This window comes from Pyxicephalus adspersus, chromosome Z (assembly GCF_032062135.1).
Source record: "Pyxicephalus adspersus chromosome Z, UCB_Pads_2.0, whole genome shotgun sequence".
Taxonomy (NCBI): Eukaryota; Metazoa; Chordata; class Amphibia; order Anura; family Pyxicephalidae; genus Pyxicephalus; species Pyxicephalus adspersus.
In genome coordinates this window covers 7,179,422-7,203,867 of record NC_092871.1, presented here as the reverse complement: position 1 = coordinate 7,203,867, position 24,446 = coordinate 7,179,422, and the positions used below count along the sequence as shown (strand labels likewise).

General features: G+C 39.6%; 1 protein-coding gene, 1 long non-coding RNA gene and 2 other non-coding genes across 5 annotated transcripts; 1 reads left to right on the top strand and 3 right to left on the bottom strand.

Annotated features, from left to right (window-relative positions):
* Nucleotides 1–3,947: 3,947 nt before the first annotated feature.
* Nucleotides 3,948–11,014, top strand: LOC140343329 (mid1-interacting protein 1-B-like). The gene is made up of 2 exons (XM_072429967.1): nucleotides 3,948–4,059; nucleotides 10,039–11,014. Exon 2 carries the CDS (start codon nucleotides 10,071–10,073, stop codon nucleotides 10,533–10,535), a length of 465 nt encoding a protein of 154 aa, XP_072286068.1. The 5' UTR covers nucleotides 3,948–4,059; nucleotides 10,039–10,070; the 3' UTR covers nucleotides 10,536–11,014.
* A 3,089-nt stretch (nucleotides 11,015–14,103) lies between these two features.
* TRNAN-GUU (transfer RNA asparagine (anticodon GUU)) lies at nucleotides 14,104–14,177 on the bottom strand. Its single transcript has one exon. It is a non-coding gene; the product is annotated as a tRNA-Asn (tRNA).
* Nucleotides 14,178–14,360: 183 nt separating this feature from the next.
* On the bottom strand, nucleotides 14,361–14,433 carry TRNAV-UAC (transfer RNA valine (anticodon UAC)). The gene has a single exon. It is a non-coding gene; the product is annotated as a tRNA-Val (tRNA).
* A 1,167-nt stretch (nucleotides 14,434–15,600) lies between these two features.
* LOC140344012 (uncharacterized) lies at nucleotides 15,601–24,446 on the bottom strand. Of its 2 annotated transcripts, none has more exons than XR_011923450.1 (3): nucleotides 24,382–24,446; nucleotides 18,901–19,177; nucleotides 15,601–16,252 (listed from the first exon to the last, which is right to left on the bottom strand). It is a non-coding gene; the product is annotated as an uncharacterized lncRNA (long non-coding RNA). The 2 variants fall into 2 exon arrangements; XR_011923449.1 differs by lacking the exon at nucleotides 24,382–24,446 and adding an exon at nucleotides 23,524–23,663.

Below are 24,446 nucleotides of genomic sequence, written 5' to 3'. Positions count from 1 at the left end.
CTAAATAAATCCTGTTTATTAATAATAATTGTAATAATTATTAATATATCTGCCATCCTATTGTGTGTAAATTCCCCCACCTCCTAGATTGTAAGCTCTTTGGGGCAGGGTCCTCTCCTCCTGTATCACTGTCTTATCTCTGTCTGTCATTTGCAACCCCTATTTAATGTACAACGCTGCATAATATGTTGGCGCTATATAAATCCTGTTTATTAATAATAATAATAATAATAATAATAATAATAATAATAGTAATGGAGACAACAGTGGGCTGTACCTGTGTAATGTGTGGAACTTAACCTGCAATACTCACCTGTCCCGGTTCTGTAGCATTTTCTTTCTTCTTCTCTTCCTGAATATGGATCTTTAGCGATCATGATTGGGATGAAGCATTCAGGACGCATTCACAGGGTAGCCAGGTATGCTGACAATCAAAGCCAGAGTGATCAGGCAGATAGAAGGAATTATTGCAAAGGTTAGATCGCCTGTCCCTGTCTGCAATAATGATCTGCCTGTAGTTCTGCTTTAAAATAGCCAATCATAGTCTTCATCAGAATTCTGTGTGACAAAGAGCACAAAATTGGCACAGACCGTTGTCACCCTTTAACAGGAAATCATTGAGCAAGCATCATCCTGGCAGGATCATCAGCAATATTTAATGAAAGATTTGCAAAATCATTTTTAAAATTTGTTTAAAGCTGAACTTTGGACACAAACCATTAATTTAAATATAGTCCTCAATAACCAAAAAAAGGATAGAAATCCACTTTGTGTGCACCAAATGCCATTGTAAACTTGATTATTATTACCTTGTTAAAGCCAAACTAAAGTTCCATTTAAATGTTTTCCACAATTTTCAATTTTTTTGGATCAGGCTGGACAATTATTGGAGAAAGGGATGGGGGATGTTCATTCTGCAATAATCCCCCCTACCTGCCTGATTGTTCCAGGTATCTGGCATAAAGCTTAGCTGCACATGCACAGCTCAGCTTTTTGTAAAATACCCGGAGCAGTTAGGGTCTCGGAATACTCTGCAATTCCGGCATCCCCTGCACTTGCCAGGACTCAATGTTCTTTCAGGCCTGTGCAGAGTTAAATCATCCCATGGCGGCCAATCAAGATTGCAGAAGGAGGAAGAGAAGACGGAATGGTTTTATTCCGCTTTAAAGGAGAAGTGACATCACTGTGCTTCTCATAGCCAGTGCAGAGCTGTGGGAGGGACTCAGTGGCCCCACCCACTACAGGAGGGGGTGGATACAAGACCAGTCACCCTGCACAAGTAGAAGGAGCAGCAGTAATTGGTCTTTAGAACAGGAAGTTCCTGCACAGAGGTTTTACACTGGATTACTGCACAGATCTGCAAAAAAATACCAAACGCATGAATGAGAACACACATTGATTCTTTATGTAGACAATAAAGAATACAATAAAGAATACACAAGAGTATATTTAACAGCGGCTTTTGTATGGTTTGTAGTGGTTTTTGCAAAAGGAATTCTGCAAGTCGAATCACACAGAGTGCTGCAAGTCATCCGCTGCAACTGCACCCTATATAATATATTCAGGTCTATGGCTATTTCACACATTGCTGGGGGCAGAAAAAAATCAGTTGTCAGTGTGAACTGAATCTCAAGGAATTTGTTACAAGAGATTCATGTAGGCTGGAAATTCTTAGCTCTATTTGCCTTCATTACTTTCAAAATTAGTTAGAAAAAGTTGAAGGGGAATAAGTTTTTTGTTGGTTTTCTCTTTTTCTTTCTGGTGCCAGACAGGGAACATTTTCAGAAGACCAGCAATGGCAGCTTCTGTATATTATTATTATTATTATTATTATTAATAAACAGGATTTATATAGCGCCAACATATTACGCAGCGCTGTACATTAAATAGTATATATTTTCATTAAAGGTCTACTATAGAATGAATGAATCAGATTGAATGAAGGTGCGTGTTCCTGAGCTGTCGTTCTAATCCTCAAGGAGTCACCTGGAACATTTAACATACCCTGCAACATGGAACATTTAATGCCGTTCTCCAGACTTCTGATCTGCGCCCATATTATTATTATTAATAAACAGGATTTGTATAGCGCCAACATATTACGTAGCACTGTACATTAAATTGGGGGTTGCAAATGTTTGACAGATACAGGGAGTGACACGAGAGGAGGAGAGGAGCCTGCCCCAAAGAGCTTACAATCTAGGAGCCCTTCTACCAGGTCAGTGCCCCAATGAAAGGTGCTGGCTGGTTCCCTATAAGGCTCGGTATCACCTGGTTACAGTTCTGGTGGTCAGTGGCATTGTTCAGGCAAATAATGGGATCAATGTCGGATCAATGTATCAAATATCTATCAGGAATCTATTTTCTAATGGATTTGTGTTCGGTTGGATGTTTAAAGTTGAGTCTATTAGAAATATCGGGCAGGAGCGGACATAGCAGCGTGCAAAGTGTGCAAACACACGAGGGTCCCGGACACTCCTTAGCCAGCAGGGACCCCACAGCAGTTTGCACAGTCCTTTGTCCACCTGCACGCCTGCCCTTCCTTCCGCCCCATGCACCCTCACAACCCTGGTGAGCAGCAAAGTTCTCCATCCCTTGGCATTAGGCTATGGAAGAGAAGTGTGGACCCCAAATCTATGGATGGCAAATAAATTCTCTCAGCATTCCCTGTGCCGGCCATTTCTTCCCCTCAGGAATGTGCAAGTTCCTGGGACATTTCTTTGCTGCTCACAATGGTGGGTTGTTAGGGGAGAAGACCCAATTAGTCAGTTCTGCACAAGAACCCACTACTCAGTTCTGAACAGGGGCCCACTAGTCAGTTCTGCACAAGGGCCCACTAGTCAATTCTGCACATGGGCCCCACTAGTCAGTTCTGAACAGGGGCCCACTGGTCAGTTCTGCACAAGGGCCCACTAGTGCATTCTGCACAGGGGCCCCACTACTCAGTTATGCACAGGGGCCCCAGTAGTCAGTTTTGCACAGGGGCCCACTAGTCAGTTCTATACAGGGGCCCCAATAGCCTGTTCTGCACAAGGACCCCACTGATCAGTTTTGCACAGGGCCCCACTAGTCAGTTCTGCACAAGGACCCCACTAGTCAGTTTTGCACAAGGACCCCACTAGTCAGTTCTATACAGGGGCCCCAATAGCCAGTTCTGCACAAGGACCCCACTAGTCAATTTTGCACAAGAACCGATCTAATCAGTTCTGCACAGGGGCCCCACTAGTCAGTTTTGCACAGGGGCCCAGTGTTGGCTCCATCTGCCACTGCTGTATGGTTACCATAATGCAAACCAAAGAATCAAATCAATTATTGAGTAGGCAGTGTGTTTTTATTTTATATTATGAGGTTTTTACAATACCAATCATCACACATGTGTACAGCACATTGAATACTTTTTGTTGATTGCAAATAATTTATTTATATATTGATTGTAATATTGATTATCCGGCCTGGGATTTGGCTTGCAACCCAGAGATAAAATATCTTTTTGAGTGCTGTCACCTTTAAGAAGATGCTGGACCTCCATTCCCTCCATTATGAATCTTTGTAAAGAGGAAATCATCACCTCTGGCACAGCAATAGTTAAACAGAGACTTGAGTGGGTGGAACTTCATCACCAGTCAAATACAAAACACCACTATTAACCCCTGCTGGCCCCGGCATGCTTTGCTGGCGGAAAAATTGGCTCACCGGCTGTGGTGGAACTACAAGGCTCAGTTGGGCAGAGGTCAGTTTAGGCAAAGTTCCACACCAGCTGGAGATGTAATTTGTAAAAGAAATTTTTTAGTTTTTAACAAAAGCATCGAACCGGCTCTGGCAGTGAAAGGGTGTGGGGAGAATGGAAGGGGCGGGATTATCTGCTCCAGGCCAATGGGAGCACAGCAATGATAATGCTGAAACTGTGTTCTCCATAAATAGAGCAATCAGCAGAAGGTTGCAGCAGCTGGTGGGAGGGGCTAGCAGACCACAGGTGCCAAGTTTTTAAAGAAAGAGCTTTGTAGTTGGTCTGTGAGAGCTGCTAGGAGTCAGACAGAGAGGAAGGATGCAACTTTGATGGTAAATGCACCCAAGTGCCATTTTAAAGGATTTTGGGGGAGGGGTATTCATTTTAGAGCATGCTTTGCTTGCAATCTCATCCTAAAAAAAGTAACTTTGTAACTATAACCATCAGATGTCTGTATGGTGGAAGTTGTGCTGGGTGTGTCTGTTACTTTGTTGCATTTTCAATCTGTTATTGTAATTGTTAGTGAGGCTTCCTAATTCTAGAGATGCTGTTTATTTATTTTTTTTTATTTTGATTTAGGTCTGTTTTATGTTTGGTTTTGTAGCAACTATTTAATTTCTATGAACAATAAATAACACTCAATAATTATTTGATGGTGCAAAGTTTCCAAGTAGCTGATGGAGCCACTGGAATTGTTGCTACCCCCATGTCTCCAATGCAGCTGCTGGTGATTTGTACTTGTCTGTGTTGTGGCTGTAGTTGGTTAATGTACAGCGCTGTGTAATATGTTGGTGCTATATAAATCCTGTTTAATAATAATAATAATAATAATATGCAAAACTCTGGAGAGAAAAAAATGTAGGTGCTGCTAAGTTTCTGGTGTGACATGGCCTCTAGGATGTTGGGTTCAGCATTTCTCTTCTTTGATGGAGTAGGAAATTCCAGTCTCCTCTACTGATCAGCTGTTTTTTGGTGGTGCTCCAACTCCTTCTGAAACCCCACCTAGAGCACTAAATAGTGATCTTCTGGATAACTTATTTTTCTGATGCCTTTAGGCCTGGGCTGTGCTTGATAATCTTCCTATTGTGTGTTAGTCCCCCCTGCCTTCTAGATTGTAAGCTCTTCAGGGCAGGGTCCTCTCCTCATCATTTGCAACCCCTATTTAATGTACAGTGCTGTGTAATAAAAAATTAAATAGACCATCTGTCTTTCTCAAAAGTCTAATCCAAAAAGCTTTAAAAGTGTGTGGGTGAACTTTCTAAAAGTATTCTAAATACATAAAGTACATTTTAGAGCAATTCACAAAGCATGCTCTAAGGTGTGGCCTGAATTAGTGGTGGGAAAGTCTCTGACTCATATCACCCATCTTGGAAATGACGGAAATATTTATACTATGAATTGCTAAAACAAAAGTGTAGAAATGTTCTACACCAACTTCTAAAATCCCCAAAGAAGATCTTGGGCAATGGCTAAACCTGTGTGTAAATTTTCAGAAATGGTCCCCTTTTTGTTTCCACAAGGTTTCCAAATACTAACATATACACGAAATCGTGTGTGTGTGTGTGTGTGTGTGTGTGTATATATATATATATATATATTAAACCCGGTCAAATAGTTAATGAGTTGCACAAAGTTTTGTTGGTAACTTTGTTTTTGGTACGTAAAATCTTGTTCATGCTAGAAGTAGAGAATTTGTTATACTGTGTATCCTTGGTGGCTTTGGGGATCAGTTAATTCTGTCCTTCTTAATGCATGTAAAATGGTTATATAGCAAAAATTTCCAATGTTGCTCCCGCTTGCAGATAAAACATTTTGTATTCTAGCAGGAAGGATAAATGTGTGTCTTAGTAGCCATTTTAGGTTAAAACTGGTTGGCCATGGCTGCATGCTGTGTTGCCTAATGGGATTATGAGACAGGAAGTTGGTGTACAGGGATTACTAGACAGGATGCCAGTGGTGTGGAGGGAAATGTCATCACAGTGATGGGGTGATGAATAAGCTGGATGTCTGTTTACTTAAAAACATAATGCTTTTTAATTAAGCATGTGTCTTTGCATACAGAAAACACTCAGGAATAAAAAAAACCAATACCAAACGTAAAATTATGCAATTTACTATTTTTGCTGTATTAGTTGTCTTTTGGAGTGTGTGGGCTTCTTTTTGGTGATGCCGACATGCCTTTCAGTCCTAGGAAGACAACCCTTGCAAACTATACTTATGGGACCATTATGGAGTTGTCAACCTATAGCAATAATTGTTGGGACTACCAAATGCCCCCTTCATCTTCATGGTGGTTTTGTACACATCCCCCCCCCCCCCCATTAGCGGTTCTTTGTATCTGGTGGGGTTGGAAATGCTTGCCTACACTTATCAAAACCAAAATGAGATGGCACTGCAGACCCCTCGCCATAATAGGAATGTAGGAAGAGCAGACAGGAAGTATCAGCTGGCAAGGTTAGTTTGGTAGCCTTTGCACTTCTCAATACGATGTAATAACTTATTCAATGGTATCTGGCATGAATTCTGCAAACACTTACCCATCCTTCCCACCACTGCTCTTCTGCTGCCTCTTTGTAGTTCTCCTCATTGGCTTCCATTTCACTTTAGAATGAAATCCCAAGCTCCTGTGCTTTGCCTTCAAATCCCTCCACAGTTCTTGTCCCACTTACCTTTCTGCCCTGATAGAAAAATACCCCCCCTAGCTGCTCTTTGCTCCTCTAATGACTTCCTCACTCATAACCTCATCACACGCACAGGTCCAAGACTTTTCAAGAGCTGCCTCTCTGGAATGGTCTTCCTCATCCTATTTGGGTTACTTGTGTGCACCTAAACTAAGAGCACTAAAAGAGCGCTCAAAACCCATCTTTTCAGTCACCTACCTGTCTTCAGTCTCTTAAATCCTTAACTACTTACCAATCATTCCAATTCACCCTCCTACTTTGCTCTCCTCTTTTCAGGGCATGGTCCTCCTCCTGGTCTCCTCCTCCTGCGTCTGTCTGTCTCATTTGAAACCCCTATTTAATGTACAGCTCTGCATAATATGTTGGTGCTTTATAAATCCTTTAATAATGTTACTTTAAACCAGAAAACTCCCTTGTTGGTGGTCTACATGATTCGTTGTTCTTGCCTGAAGCCCAGGTTAATGCAGCCTTGAATGAGATTGCAGTAACTAAACAAAGTTGAAGGATGGCAGCTGTGGTGCCCACACTGTACTGATCTGTGCCTAGGCATCTGATGGTCAGATGTGGGAGTTGGGGACATCCTGTAACGTCTGAATGGGTGTATAAGGGGGGGAGTTGCTTTGTGAAATCAGAAACACTGATATCCCCTGACTAGGTGTAGAGGATTTTAAAGTAATTGTAAGCTCTCAAGTAGCATTTATGTGACTGTTGGCTAAATGGCTTACTCATCACCTAATGACTTGTAGAAAATTAAACTAGGGTGGAGAAATGCTATTATGAGCACCCTGATCAAAAATGTTTCCTTGCTGCTTGAGTATAGTGGCCACTCTTTGCTGAACATGCTTCTTATTTTCTGCATTACTCAAATTCTGTTGCATAACCACTGCATGGTCGTTTGGAAGAATGCCTTTTACATTGTTGCCCAGTAGAGGAATTCTATTCTTACAGATAACCAAAAATATCACTGCAGTCACTTAAACTGACCTAAGATACATTAATTGCTCAAGGAACCCCTACTAACACCTGGAAGTACCCTGATTGGGAAAAGTAAATCATGAGTTTACATTTGCTTATGTTTATGGAATTGGAAACCAAACCATGCACATTACCCCTCTAACCTCAGATGGGGATTATACTATGTAAAATGAGTTTATTAACGATTGGATTGTGTAGTCCCTCTGTACCCCTTATCAGTTGGAAACTGAGTTTGCTGATCAGAGGGGTCTCCAGCATACTTCCCAAATGTCTGCCAAGCCTTTCTTGATTAGTCAGTTGAGGTCCTTTTTGGGCAAATGTTACCCATTTTAAAAGGATCACTGGGTATACAAAATGAAGGTCTGATGAGTTTAAATATCATTCAGCACAATTTTCTTTGTCTTGTTTTGCTTCAATTGCTACTCATCTTTAAGTAAAAGTTGCAGGATTGCATCTTCTGCTAGAAAATGGTGGCCATTATCCCCAAAATGTAGTTCTATGTAACTCCCAACACTTTCTGTTCTTTAGTTTAAAGGTTTTGGATGGATTACAAATAAGTAATAAACTTCTACATGAAAACTTGTTTCCTTGTGCTATTTGGATGAGAGCCATCAGAGCGATAAGCAAAACTCATATCCTAACCTTTGTCTTGTATGCAACTCCTAAACAAAAGCTTTGTTCATGTTTTGTGTACCAACCAATGAAAAGTAATGTAAAACAGGAAAAACATTAGTGGATACTGGAGATCTTGGATCTGGCCTATACAGCATTTTGCCTATTGTTTGGTATGTAGCTTCCATGTATTGTAAGGGAACTTTGTAACGCAGTATTTCCAGAACCGGTAAACATTGGAGCTACCCAGGAGTTTTGAGGGACGTCCTTGTTGCAGAAATTGTTTGACACGCAAAAGGTTTTAGACAGGTCTTATTGGAACATTAAATTAAACAGATATTCCCATAATTGGAACATTAAATAAACAGACTTCCCCTAAGTGATGTTCATTGTGCAAATCTTCATATATGTTAAACTGGGGAAATGTTGCTTGTGTAGACATCAAGAAGACCTTACATGGCTGGGTGATGCCATTTTGTATGTGATGTCAGATTTGGATCCGTTACTTAACTAATACACTACTACAGAGTTTATTGACCTTTACATGGGGGAACCCTGCAATTTCTGTTCAGGTTACCCCTAATATTCAGATCACCATACATTAGCTTGGGAACATTGGGAAGAATGACACCCTTATGAATGGCAAAAATCATTGCTGTCAGGTAAACTGATCTTAGAGGCACAATCTGTTAACTTCTCAAGGAACCCCTAGAAACCTAGATTGTGAGCTCTTCAGGGCAGGGTCCTCTCCTCCTCCTATGTCACATCTGTATCTGTCATTTGCAACTCATATTGCAGCACTGTGTAATATTTTGGCACTACATAAATCATGTTTGATAACCTTGAATCATGGTTGAAACACTGATATACTGTACTCCTTCAGTCATCCCTGGTCACTAGCTCAAAGCGTATGGAGAAGAGGGGCAGAAGTGACGCTCCTAGAAGAGGGGGCTATGACATAGAGATTGAGGTCTATGTTTGTGAATTCTCTATTCAAATTCTCAACACTTTGCAAGTAAAATGCCAGGAAGGTTCTCGAGTGGTATAAAATCCAATAGTTGTGTATATTTTGAAGCCAGAGGTCTTCTATTACAGTGTGGATAGTGGTGAGAATTTAGAGAAACATCAGGTTTTAATGTTGCCGCTGTGGAGATTCCTTTGATCCTTTTTTCTTTTGTCCTCCGGGCAAAAGGAGAAGTTTTTAATTGCAGCTTCAACAGACAGGGAGACCCCACCAGGGACATTCCTGACCTCACCAAAACAAGTAATGTTGGTGTCAGCAAAGCAATTAAAACCTGAAAGATTATCTGTATATCATTGGACCTTCCTGCTAATTACCCCTTCTATTACAGGATATCTTCACTGGGAGGAGGGGAGTCTCCAATTTGGTTGGAGTTGGGATCTCAACTCTTCAGAATGATTTTGCAACAGGTCTCTTTGAATAGTCCTTTAGTAAAGGCTCAAAGGGGCATCTACATTCCATCCCTTTCACCTCTGCCAGCATTGTTTGTGAAAACAAGCAGATGTTCTTTCCAGATGCACTAACACCGGTGTATTTTCTTACCAGATAGAACCAAAACACTGAATGCAGAGTACGCAATGTCTGTGATGAGATTGTTATCCTAACTGCATGGTAGGGTGTGACCTCAGTCTTTGAGGCCACCCTAACAAGCTGTCTTTCATGATAAACAGGTCAAGCCAGGCATTTGAGTTTTAAAAGTCCTATAATCTTATCGGCAGGATGTTGAAGGATTGCAACCTCTCAGGTGTTTATATTTAATACTGTGGTCTGTCCATGGTGCCAATAAAGAGGTTTTGCTGTAAACTGCTTCTAGGGCTGCTGATGTCAAACACCACCAAGCTTCCATTAGGATCGGATGTTTTGGAAGTGAATGTTGGGCCATAGAACTTTGCCAAAGGAACATTTGTGTTAAATTTCTGTACTGATGGTATCTTCAGATCAGAGATTGCTTGCTAAATTTTAGATTTCTTAAATGGTATGCTAGATCAGCTAATATATATGTTTTTTTCTTGTTTTACCAGAATTCTAATCTGGGCGAGGAAAAGGCTACACAATGGAGGTGTCTGAATACTACCCCCAGCGCCACTCCCTGCTGGACGCCATCCATCGTTTTAATGCTGCCACGACCATCATGGATGAAACAATTATGGTTCCTAGCATGCTCCAGGACATAACTCCAGCCAAGGAGGAAAATGCAGATCAAGTGAAATCTAAAGATGTTGTAGAAAACCGCAGTCTGTATGATTCCTACCTCCTCCTGAAATCCCTAAGGCATGACATGAAATGGGGGGTACACTCAGAAAACCAAATTGTGGAAAAACGCTGCCCTGATCAAGAGGAAGTCCCAGAGGAAGAGACTGGAGACCTTGTGGACCAATTTCAACACCATCTAAGGGGTCTCTTGTCTGTCCTGACGAAGCTGACCAAAAAAGCCAATATCTTGACCAATTGTTATAAAAAAGAAGTGGAGATAGGAAACTCGACCAGTAGACCTTACTCGCAGAGCATCTATTACTAAAGAACCACTTGGCCATATTTGTACTTTCAGGGAGGTGAGGGTTTTTTTTTTTTTTTAAGTTGACATGGAATCTACATTGGTCGAATGCAAAGCTTTTACATCAATAAACTGGTCCAAAACTTTCCCAGCACAAACATCTTTAGGCCTAAAGCATTTGGCTTCCCTGGACTGCATCCGTTGTGATGTTGGCAGACTATTGTAGCTTGTAGATATACAAGTCAGACTTGAAGAGGTTTCTGGTAAACCTGTTTTCTTGCTCTACTTTTCCAGCTAACAAGGAGGTTCTGGCAGTATATAGTTCAGCCACATTGTGCATGGTCTTCCCACATTTGGGTGTGCCCCAGCTGTGTGCATTTTCCTGTCTCTTTTCTTTGCACAGTTTGGTGGGAGGGAACCCTTCCAGTTGGTAAAATGAGATGTGTGATGTACTGTATGTATTTTGTTATAAGGTTGAAAGTGATAAAAACCATAAAGGTTAACCTGTGTCGTGTCAACTATTTACCTTTTGATTTTTGGGGTGTAAAATTTGTTATACATGAAAAACCAAATCCCTCATTTATGGATATTTCTAAACTTGTCTAACTTCTTCTTATTTTGTCTAAGCAGATGGGTTAGGAACATTGGGCAGGGTATTTCTCTCCATTTGCTATCCGGAGAGGTGTAGTTAAGCAACTTTTGATATCTTGAACAGTTGTCACTGGAACATCTGTCTGGAAGGATTTCCTCTTGCTCTCTAAAATGTTGCATATTCTCCACCTATATTTTGTCACTAGTACAAATGGGGTGTTCATAGCTGTCATCTCCTCCTGTGTCTCTGTCATTTGCAACCCCTATATAAGGTACAGCACTGTAATTTGTTGGTACTATATACATCCTGTGTGTGATATGTCCAATGGGTATGCAATAGCCAACGAAAAAACGGTTTCCACATTCCAAATATTAAGGATTTTTTGGTTCATGTTAAGTGTTGCAGTAAATTTGGTCCATGGAAAAGTAATGGGTAGCAAATACCACTTAAGGCAGTGTTTCATTACCTTTTTAACACAAAATAATGTTCAGGTCTCCAGGGAACCTGTACTATAATTTACTATATTTACAGCTCACAGTATATTGGCTTAGCAGACATTGAGAATAATGTATCCTCTATTAGCTGCCAATCTACTTCCAGAAAAATCATTGGTGTCAGTGATAACTGGCCCAAGAGACACAAATTGCTCAAGCAACACCCAGCAACTGTTGGCGGAACCCTGGTTTCGTAAAACTGCTGTAAGGTGTTGAAACATTGGTGATAATACATGAATATTAACCCACTTTCAGATTTCTATATGTAGATGATATATATAGGATTATAGTATAGGGCAGCCTTATCAAGCTTTTGATTCTTCTCCCTCCCTGGGTAACTCTTGCCTAATACTTCAGTCAGAAAATGCAATTTGCGTTGGTTTACAGGTAAGAAGAATGTCCACTTACACATAATAATGGTTGGAGTATCATCTTTACAGACCTCTAAAAAGATCCAGCTGGTTCTGTATTGCTGACTTTATGTAGGTACCATTGTAAGGATTAGCAGTCAGCCACAGCTTGAGGGATCCTAGGGTTGTTACGGCACCCTGAATTATTTTTTGCTCTGAGTTTTTAATCTAGCTCTAAAATTTAAACTAATGCAATACCTCTCACAGCGAGCACAATCCTCTTCTGACTGAGCCACCTGCTGAGGCCTCTACCCCAGCCACATAAAAAAGTACAGTGAGGGAGGAGATATTATTGAAATGTTTCTGAATGCCTGTACCATACGAATGTCCCCATATTGCAGATCTCAGTCAAAGCACATTCATGTTTCCTGTAGACCTAGCACTGGTAAATGCTGCAACCTTTGATAAATGATATTACTTGCTACTGTGGCATGTGAAAATGACCTGAGCTGATGTCACAGGTTAAAAGCAAAACTAATCCATATCATTCTGACATAGCCAAAGATACAAAACCTAGAAGAGGGCTAGGTGATGGAGCAAGGATAAGTAAGTGTAATTAGTAAAAATTAACAATCGGGCATGTAATTTTATTGTGGCCCCCTTGCCTTTTGCAATAATGAACCTGTCACCTTACAATATATTTATTTTCCCCAATTTAGTTTCATATACATGCTAGAGTGTGTGTATATGTGTGTGTATATATATATATGAAATTTGCTCAAATATAATTCATGATTAACATTGAGTGAGGTTTTATGATTGATAGCTGTATTTATAAGATTTGCAGATCTCTACATGTGACAAAAGTTTTGAAAAAGCCTTTTATAGCAATCATTCAGATCATTTATTGATTTATTTACAATTCCCCCTCCCACCATAAAGTTTGGTCGTCTTATAAAAACAGGGTATGGAAGGTAAGCCTGTACCAAATTAGAAAATGTATCAGGGCAGCATGGTCATGTCTGTATTTTGTCCTCGCTTCAAGCTGTGTTGTTGGGAGTGTGTATATTATTATTATTATTATTATTAAACAGGATTTATATAGCGCCAACATATTACGCAGCGCTGTACATTAAATAGGGATTGCAAATGACAGACTAATACAGACAGTGATACAGGAGGAGAGGACCCTGCCCCGAAGAGCTTACAATCTAGTAGATGTGAATACATTTATTATTAATTTGTGTAATGTCATCTTTCATGGTTCTGTATATATAGTACAATATAAACAATATTGGGTGCCATAAATACTGTATATAGATCATGCACATTAGAAAATACACAGTTAATGCAAAGTATGGTGACATCCAGCAAAACCAGATCCAAGAAACACTAGGGCAAAATGAAGAACAAGGCTTGGAGGAAAAGAAGTTTAATCTCCGGATAAGAAAGGGATTCTTCACTGTAAGGTCTGTGAAATCGGCTCCCTCAGGAAGTAGTTTTAGCAAGGTCTTTAGATTGCTTTAGGAAAAAAGCAGAAGCACAGAATATAACTGGGGATTAAAATGTTAAAGTAAAGACGAGAGACTGTTGGGAACATCCGATTGCCTCATGGGAAGAATTTTTACCCCCTATTGGGGCAAATTGAACCAGGGTTTTTTAGGGTTTTTTTTGCCTTCCTCTGGATCATCTATGTCCTTAGGGTTTTATATGTTTATTTCCCTAGTGTTTAAACTTGATGGATTTATGTCTTTTTTTTCAACCTGACTATGTAGGGCAAGGACCCAGCCCTTGCAAGCTTACACATAGGGGTGGGGACACAAGGTAGGGTGACGAAATTTGAGTAATTTGACAAGGTGGGAAGGTGGGAGATGGTCTGAAGGAGGGCATATTCTAAGCCTCTTTGAAGAGGTGTAGTTCATGGGTGTGGGAAGATTGCAAAGCTTGGAGCATTATGCAGAAATGTGTATTGGATAAGGGGTGAAGCATTTGGGAAGTCCTAACTGAAAGAGTAAGATGAGCTGACTAGAAGGGTTTCATGATGGTTGTGTTTGGAATGGTGGCTGAAAACTGTGAATTGGCTCCAATAACCCCGTCTCCTAAATTTGATTGCATGTTTGTGTGCGGGTGAAGCAGTACCATCCAGTAAAATCTATCGTCCCTGGGTGGGCTTGAACCACCAACCTTTCGGTTAACAGCCGAACGCGCTAACCGATTGCGCCACAGAGACTTGTTAGCCTTTCCTTTTGCCATATTTAGCTACACACCTGAAAGTGTGTAAGGTATGCAATATGAAGCCTGCAAGCAGTAATCTTTTTAGAATTTGATGGCATATTTGGAAGACATAAAATAATCTCTCAGCAAAAGAGCTACATTAATGAGAACTTAAGTGGCGGGAAAAAAAAAAAATCATTGGTTCCACTGGGGCTCGAACCCAGGACCTTCTGCGTGTAAAGCAGACGTGATAACCACTACACTATGGAACCAGTATAGTTTGGCCTTTTTCTGATTTTAAAAAAAAAGTAAAACGTTAAATATCAAATATTGTTTGATTTTTTTTTTAAGTCTGAGAGTAATTATGCAAACCTCAGATGAACTGAGATTGGTCTTCAATAGAAAGAAATAACAGAATTTTTACTCCTCAAAGTTAATTTTACACAAAATAAGGAAATGGCTCACAGAAGCTGCAAATGTTTTTCTGTTTACCTACCAGGTAAATTATTGAACGTGATATCTAAAATTGGAAGAAACCCTTCTCTATAATAAAAAATGCATTCTACAGGTCACAGAACACAGTAAGACTTTCCCTGTTTTGTCCTCTTTTCATGCTGGGCTGTTGATATGCAAAACTAGATTTAGGCTATCCTTTGTGTATCAATCTCTTAAATCTCTCGGATTATAAACTCTTCGGGGCAGGATCCTCTGCTCCTCCTGGGTCTCTCTCTGTATCTGTCTGTCATTTGCAACCCTTAATTAATGTACAGCGCTGCATAATAACCATTAGTTTCCCTTGAATAATTATAAAGTTGTAACGAGAAGTATTACATTACATCAAAACGTTTGCTGTGGTTTTGTCACATAGTTACATAGTAAATTAAGTTGAAAAAAGACCATCTTGTTCAACCCTTAGGGAAATAAACATATTCCAGATATAAAATGTGGTTAAAGCAATTGTTAATTATTATTCCAATGTGAGTAAGACCTATTACATGTGGGCTGATTGCCAAATAAAACAAAATTACAATGGAAAAGATCAACAGCTTGCGAGCAAACACCATTTTGGTCTTTGATTAGACGTGGAGCAATCGGATGTGTTGGTAACTATTGACTTAAAGTTCACATATATATTATGTTGATTCTCTAAAAACTTGGCAGAGAGTTTAAGAATCTCAGGAGACTATTTATCAGGTACAAACAGGTATATGTCCAGCTGCAAGTATACTTAGAATTTTGGAAACATGCTCCTTTAATGAGAATTTAAGCTGCGTACACACGGCAAATTTTTCTCGCCCGATAATCGGTATCGGCCAATTATCGGGCGAAAATCTGCCGTGTGTACAGTCGGTCATATAAAAACAGAAGTTTTGTATTAAACAACCAGGAACAGAATTCAAACATACAGTAGATACAAACGTTATTTAATGTACGGTGCTGCATAATATGTTGGTGCTATATAAATCATGTTTATTATTATTATAGTAATAACAACAATAATAATAAATAAAACAATTAAGGAAAAAGGAAGGTGGTGGGACTAGGTCCTAAATATAAGCATCAATAGTCTCAAACTAGGAGGAGTATGTAGGGAACAGGGCTGCTATGGTGCTCCCCCAAACAAATGCATAGCAACTGGAGCATGCAAATAGGAGCATCCCACCAGAGGAGGAAGAGGAGAAGCGGAAAGAATAAAGAAAGAAAATAGGAGAACAAAGGTAGGTGGTACCAATTTAAAAGCGATGGCATGTCCAAATAGGGACCGTATTTATTGACTGAGTAATTGGGTAACTTTTGACACCATGTTCTTGCCGTACATAAAGAGAAAAAGTTTTTTAAATATGTGATAGCTTAATATATTAAAGTGTAATTTAATGTTAAAAAAAGTAATAATAACAAAAAGGAAAATATAAAGCAGCTTTTGCAGTAAAATTTACATTTAAATTCTTGTTGGATGGTCTTGTCAGATTCATTCAACCCACTTCCTCTTGATCCCAGGCTGTCAGGGACATCATTATGTTTTCATAAGCTCAGAGCACAAGTGTGCTCAATAGCACTTGCATGTGTAATAATGGGTAATTCTGCTTAGGTCTGCCCAAGAAAGAAAGAAAGACGAGAAAAAAAAATAGAATAGATAAATAATAACAGAATAAAAGAGATAGAATGAATAGATACATAGAAAATAAAGAATATAATAAGAAAAATACAAATAGAAAGAAAGAAAGAAAGAAAGAAAGAAAGAAAGAAAGAAAGAAAGAAAGGCTTAGAGATAGATGAGAATAACAAGAAAGAAAGAATAGAATAGGTAAGAATAGATAAATACAGGATCTATGATTAAATAGAAAAGAAAGAATAGAATAAGAGAAAAAGAAAGAAAGAAAGAAAGAAAGAAAGAAAGAAAGAAAGAAAGAAAGAAAGAAAGAAAGAAAGAAAGAAAGAAAAATAAGGCTTAGAGATAGATGAGAAGAATTCCAAGAAAGAAGGAAAAGATAAATACAGAATAAGAAAAAATAAATAAAGACAGGATAATGAATACATAGAAAATAAGGAATAGAATAGGAGAAAAACTAATGGAAAGAAAGAAAGGCTAAGAAAAGGATGAGAATAACAAGAAAGAAAGAATAGAATAGATAAATACTGAATAAGAAAAAGAAATAAATACAGGATGAAGAGATATATAGATAAATAGAAAAGAAAGAATAAGAAAAAGATGGATGGATGAATAGATAAGAAAGAAAAAAAGAAAGAAAGAAAAAAAAGAATATATGCTTAAAATATACACTGATATAATAAACACAATCATCATATTTTGTGTATCCTCAGTGGAAATGCATGGACTTTATTCAATGGTTTTGTTTACAGTTGGAGCTGATTGGGCCCCATGAGTCTTCCGCATGAAGCGCCGGCGCAGTTGTTGTTATGAAGTTTGCGGAGGAAGTTGTGTCAGGGTACAGCGGGGAGATCCGCCTAGCAACTGTTGTATCTGAGCAGCGCCGCTGACACTCTCTCTGTTCAGGAAGCCAATTGTACTTTGCCTTTCCTGCTTCCTCCCCCCTGATTGGTTGGCTGGGCATGAATTTCCTTATCAGCCATTGCCACTCAGTTCCAGCTCAGCTTATTTACACCATGTGCCACTTTGTTAACCGTTTCACTTCCATGCACACATAGTACAACCTATTAGTTCAATACAAAACACAAATACTTACAAATACTGCGTTAGGTAAAAGCGTTGTCACCCTGGGACATATATTGTGTTACTGACAAGCTCATCAGGTTTAAATATCTTTGGATTTTAGTTCTTTCAATCATGGAGATTCAGGATCATATCCCTGTTCCACATTACCTGAGGCACTCTGTATACAAATACAGTTTGATAAGGAACCCCACCCAGCAACCGGAATGGAAGTGCAAAGTGTCCCATTGAGAAAGAACCCCAGAGCCAACATCGACCCCAAGTCAATTCTGCCCAAGGGCCTACTGTTGGCCACCACTGCCCAGCAGGCATTTTGATATTTGATGGGTTTTTTTCCTGAAAACTGTGTACAGCGCTCTGATAACACCTCCCGCCAACCACAATCTACCTGCAGTGCAGAGAGACGAATATTCGATTGGAATCTTGATGCCATATATCATAGGACACATTCAGAGGTCCTTTAAGGACAATGTCTAGAGAAACAGGGTCTCTTCCAAGAGTATCAGTCTAAATCAATAATTCTCAACCAGGGTTCCTCCAGAGGTTGCTGGGGGTTCCCCGAGCAATGAGCAGTTTGCACCTCTCAAGTCAGTATAAGTGACACCAATGATGTTTTTTGGCTATCTGTAAGGGCGACATTCTTCCCAATGAACACCAATGCTAATATACTGTGAGCTGTAGATATAGGAATTATAGCAGGGGGCCCCTGAAGACCTATTATTTCAATGGTAGAAAGGTCCTGAAACACTGATCAAATCTCAAAAGGTGAGCAGAAACCTAAACATTTTAGAAGGAGAATTCTCTTCCCTTAAAATAGATTTCCTTTCACTTCCTATTGTTTCTGTAGAACAGCGAAGTATGATCTGCCTACTTACTGACAGCAAAGGAAATAAAACTGATAGGAGCTTTAACCCTTTCCTGTTAACCTCTAGTGCCGGGGGTCGCACACTGAGCTGATCAATGAATGCTGCTGGCGCTGCATTTATTGATTAGCGCAGCCCGCAATCTTTTTTTTTTTTAATTCGAGCTCGTTTGGCGAATTTACACTGGCCATTCTCACTTATAATTTCGGTAAGCGAGAATGGCCAACTTCGCCGCGAGATCGAGTTTTAAAAACTTGCTCATCCCTAGTAGGCAACAGTGGGCCCTGTGCAGAACTGACTTGGGGCTCCCAAAACGGAACTGACTGGCTATTGTGGGGGCCCCTGTTGGCTGAGGAGGGTCGAGGGTCACCTATGCAGTGGCACACTTTGCACCTCCCTATGTACATACAGTGCCACTGTTGCATGTTCCAATTTTTTTCCAATATCCCACCTACAGGATTACTTAGAGCTAAGCTCTTTTGGGCAGGGTCATCTCCTCCCGTGCCATTGTTTGTATCCGTCTGTCATTTGCAACCCCTATTTGTTGTATTTAGTAAACAAATACAGTTTATTAATGATAATAATAAGATTATTATTACAATTATTAATGTGATCTTTTAAGAACTTAGTGCACGTGCTTATGAATGGACGTTGTTCAGATATAGACAGGAAATACTACATACATAGGGTGACACACAGACTGGTGATTGTACCATTGGGCAGTGACTGTACGAGCAGCACGTTGGTGACAGTTGGTGATATTCTCCTCGCTCAGATGTTGGAACGGGCTGTGCATAGCAATAATAATCACTTCCTTCTTCACTAGCTCTGGGTAGAGACATATAAGGGTGATGTCAGGGCTGTCTGAAAGGATCATTCCAAGTACAATTTATATTTGAGTATGGGAGGATGCTGCTGGGTGAGACATCTGAATTCCCAAGATCTCCTTTCTTGCTGCAGCTGAAAAGAAGAATATATATATATATATATATATATATATATCATAATATAATACAATATGTAAACATTTAACACAATATATAGCATTATTCAGGACTGATGAAAACCTGTTCTTGCCACTCCTATGCCTTTTCCCCTAGCCATACAGTAGGAACATCTAAAACACCCGAAGCAGAGATTTGTCAGTACAATAGTGACTTTCTTCATCTGCAGCCAGCTCACCTACCCGTGCTTGGTGTTCTTGAAGCCCCGTTGCCATTCCCGCTCTTTCTTTCCTTCAGTGGCACACAGGCGTCCAGTGCACATAGAGTTTCAGAATCTTTGCACCTTTTTCCACCGCTTAGCACTACTTATCTTGGCTTGGTAATGTTCATGGAGAAGACTGACCTGATTAGGTGAAATTCAATAGATAATGCCAAGAATGCAGTCCAATATGGTCTTTATTGCAACAGCCACTCAGATCTCTGCCTCGTATGTTGGACCTTTCACCTTCTACCTGAACTCACCTTCAAACAGTGTCTTCTCCTGCACCTTTTCCTTGGCTTTGTCTACCTAGGGGGTACTTAAGGGTTGTCTGCCAGTAATAGACAACCAGAGGTAGTTGAAGATCAACTAAGAGGTGGGGCGATTAATAGAAAGAATGTGATGGAGCACCAGACGTTCTCTGTCTAGCCAGGTTTCTGGATGTTCTGGCTTAGGAAACCGTAATAAAGGAGACTATATTAGGAATCTGGGATCCCCGGTTGACTGTGGGGCCCTGGATAGCTTTATCTTTTTCCCTATGGAAGATATGGCCCAACATTTATCATTAATGAAAATGCAGACTAAGGAAGCCCTGGAGTCAGCATGATGAAGCTGGAAAATGAAAGCCATGGTGAATGTTCTTCTTATTAGATTACACCCATATATTAAATATAATAAAGCCACTGACTTGACTGACCCTTTACATTTTTAGAGCCAAGGGTGATTTTCGCTCTGATCTTTCCATAATAAAGGGTTACCATTATACAATAGTTATGAAGCATTGGCTGAAATGATAAAATGCCTTTGCAGTAACTGGGTTCTTATTTTTTTAACCTAAACTAATGAAGCTAGTTCCATGATTGTATCCCAACCTCCTTCCATTCCTTCCATGCCAATACACAGATAAAGCCTGGGGCTGTTTGCTTTTTGATTGGCTATTAGTTTGGAATGTGACCATATCACTGGCTGTATTGGGTTAAGGTGCGTACACACTTCCAATTTTTATCGTTCAAAACGAACGACGAACGATCGATTGGGCAAAAATCGTTCGTAAAAAAAGTAACCAACGACGCCGATGAACGAGGAAAGTCGTTGGAAACGAACGACCGGACCGGCGGATCGGATTGGACGACGATCGTTGAACATCGTTCGTGTGTACGATCGTTCGTTGATCGTCCATGCTCTGAGCATGCGTAATGAACGAACGTTCGTTCACTTTCCTGTCGTGCACATAGTTCCTCTATCGTTCAAACGATCGTATCTATTGTGTGTACAATATCTACGAACAATCGTGTCGTTATCTCTATGTGCAGGATCGGTGCTATACGATCGTTCGTAGATATCGTGCAGGATCGTTCGTCGTTCGTTTTCCAACGATAATAATTGGAAGTGTGTACGTAGCTCTAGATTACAATGAGATTACAAGTACAGCTCTTGCTTTAACATGAAGATTTCCTGCTACCAAGAGAATCCACAAATGGAGGGACCCTGCTGTACTGAAAGAGGGAGATGGACCACTTCCAAATCAAGTAACTAGTCTCATGGAGTTCAGCTTGGTTTGGGGCCTGACCCGAATCTTCTACATAACAGGAAGTATCAATCTGTTGTGAATATTTTTTTTTTAAACAGTGAAAACATAATGAAAGCCACAGGAAATGAAACCTCTTACAACCAACTTTGTTTACCAAACAGAAAAGTATCTTTTCAGTTCTGTATTTTTCGAAAATGTAAGAAAAGAAAGATATCCACTGTTGAATTTTATATAAATCAAATAAAAGCATTTGTTTTAATGGACTTTCAATCTAGAACTTCTATTGCATTACTTTTTTTGATATTAGATGTCATTGCTGTCTGATACACACACGCACTCCTCTCATCTGAGAAATAGGCTGAGCTTTATTCTGTGGCAATTTTCTGAATTAGCATTTCAACTATCTGACCCTGTATCTTGACCCAGAATTGAACAGGTCATGATTAAAGCTGCACTCACATATGTCTGCTTTGCTCTGTAATTATGTAGTGTTTGCTAATTGCTATGTTGTGCATTTACAAATAATTTTCTATTGCTGACCCAATTTCACGTAATTATTCTGTATACATTGTCCAGATCAACCATTCTCTTGTTCTTTTTTGTCCATGAACCCTCTGACTCCACTGGTTGTTCTTCCATTTATGGGGTACAATTTTTTTCTCTTGGTCTCTTGCACCCTTGGACCATGCACTCAGATCTTTGCCTTTCATGTGTTATACCCGATCTCTCTTTCCAGCCCTTGTTGACTTCTCCTGTTCCCTTTTTCTTGCCTTGGGCATCCCTTGTTGTCTATCAATCCTTGCCCTCCCCAGGTTAGTTTTGAGGGCAATCTAGGGATAGTTTAGGGGCAATTAGAAGATAGGGCAGCCAATGGAAAGAATGGGATAGAACACCAGATAATCTATGGTCCTGTCAATTTAGGGTTGTCTGTTAATCCCTGGCCTCCCCAGGCTCCATTCCCTGTGTCATGGCCCATGAGGCCCGGGTCAGCCGAGCACTGGGGCAGCACAACCAGTCCCCTGATCGTGGGGCTTATCTATAAGCAAAGTCTAAAACAGATTGACATTGGCACTAAACCAGGGATCACACAGTTGCAGCATTTTCTAAAACTGATTTTGATTTTCTATAACTGAAAAAAACATTTTTGCATGCAAATAGGAACGGGAACTTTCATCCTCCGAAAATTGGAGTTTGACATTATGGTGAATATAACTTAATTTTTTTGGTAATGGTAGAAAATGATTAGAACCCCGTTTTGGGATTTTTTTTTTTGTTTTACTCTGTACTATGTCTCTGCTTCTGTTTTTATTGGCAATCATTGTTACTGAGAAATAAAGTCAGGGGGAATCCAACATTTTAGAGTTGTCCCAGGGACATAGATGTAGTCTATGTAGGGACATATTCTTAGAACCTACATTTGTAAGGATTTCCTCTCCCTGTTGCTGAAATGGAATGAAAAGAACATCTCCCCTATAGGCACAGGCAACAAAAAGTAAGTTTTATCAAAAACTAAAAACCATCGAAAACGTTTTCTCTTTTTATAGACTTTTCATCTGTGCTTAAATGTCACATAAATGCTGAATAATGATGAGCTTGAATTTCCGTTTCGTGCAAACAAAGAATTGTTCTTGATTCTTTTTCTTGATCCCATTCTATTGTTAATTTCAGTTCTCCAATCCATTTAGCTGCACATTAGGTAATCCTTCCAATCAGACTGGCAGCCCTAATGTGGGCTTGGCCCCTAGCATTTGGAGTAATTGCAAACATGTCTGTGCAGGATTTCCACTGCCAAGGAACTAACACATTGGGCTTGATTTAATAAAGCTCTGCAAGGCTGGGAAAGATACACTTACATCAGTGAACCTGGGTGATCCAGAAAATCTAGAATAGATCTGGCCCAGGATTGAAAACATTTGCTAGCAAATAGCAAATTACTTTGAATAAATCAATTCCAGGTTTGTTTTCACTATCTTTATTAAATTTCAAAAGATTTTTTAAAAAGATAAAATAAATAACAAGTCATATAGTTTTCAAGCCCATTAAAATGGAAAACAGCGATACACTATGGTATTATACCCACCCAACCTCAATCCGAAAAAAGTGTTCCCGTAAAATTCCACATAATATGATTTGAATTATTGAGAATAATTAATAAATGATCCATTCCAGGTTTGCTGGATAACCCAGCTTCACTGATGAAAATGTATCTTCTCCAGTCTTGGAGAGCTTTAATAAATCAGGCCCATTGTGTCAACTCCACAACTATTGTGGTTAACATAGATTTGTTTTCTACAGGACAGTGTTACCGGTACTTCCAAAATGTTAGCTGCATTAATGCTAAGAACTGGTAATATGGGTAAGTTTGAGGTTTAGAGTCAAGATGGAGATTAAAGAATATCTAGGTGAATTATCATTTAGTATCCCACGACCTTATTTTCTTAATACTCTGCAGTCTTTCCTAGCTTTGCACAGCCTTTGCAAAGATAATGTCCTTGATGGGTCCTTTTCTTACAGCTTTTGCACATTATGGTCCCATTAAAGAAACAAAAAAACAACAAAAAATGGCATTTACCTTTATGGCCCTTGATCCCTCCACAATTGGCTTCCATTCAGACCTGAGCCATCCAGGATTCTTTCTTCAAACTGGCGCAAAGAAACCAGCGGGCTCCAGCATGTGCGTCCCTCTTCTTCTTGCTTCTGCTTACATCATCCAACCTCGCATTGTGCCAGTGCAAGATTGGATAACGTTTCCTACTGTAAATGTAAAAAAGTCAATCTCACTACACAAACGTGAGATTGGCCCTTTTTTTTTAAATTTAAAAAACAGGGAAAGCCTATTCTGTACAAGCCCAAGAATTGGGCATGTGCAGTAGGAGCAGCCGGAAGTCTGGGATAAATTACATTGGTATCCCATTCAGCCTTATACTGCCACGGCAGTAAGGACAGAAGAGAAGGGGCCGTCCCCTTTATTTTAAAAATAAATCGTTAGGAAGCAATACAAACACTTTTTTTAGTTTATATAAAAGGGTTACCATTTCTATATAGTGTGAAAAATGATAGGTCTGCTTTAATTCCTAAGGTTAAGTGCTAGTAATGGAGTGCAACTCACTTATAATGGGGCTGTTGCATTTGTAAGCACTAAGCAAAGGAGATGGAGTGAGGAATGTTGCAGAAACAATGAGGAAGGTGTTCTATCAGTTGGGTTGCAACCAGGAAGCGAGGGAGTTACCTAAAGGATGAAATAATTAAAAGTTCTCCTCGGTTTGATAAATGTACTATTGCAGATGTAATGTCGCAAGAACATGACATTAGCCTCAATAACGCACTTATGTATTGGAAATAAAAATGTTCTCATGTATTCAAGTTATTGGTGCTACAACCTTAAAACCACTCCATTTATTTATTAGAAGAGGTTGAAACAGTAACTTACCAAGATTGCTGGGACTTCTATGAAACTCAGTTATATATATATATATATATATATATATATATATA

Coding starts and splice junctions, on each gene's coding strand:
- LOC140343329 (XM_072429967.1), top strand. CDS start 10,071: ATGGAGGTGTCTGAATACTACCCCCAGCGCCACTCCCTGCTGGACGCC.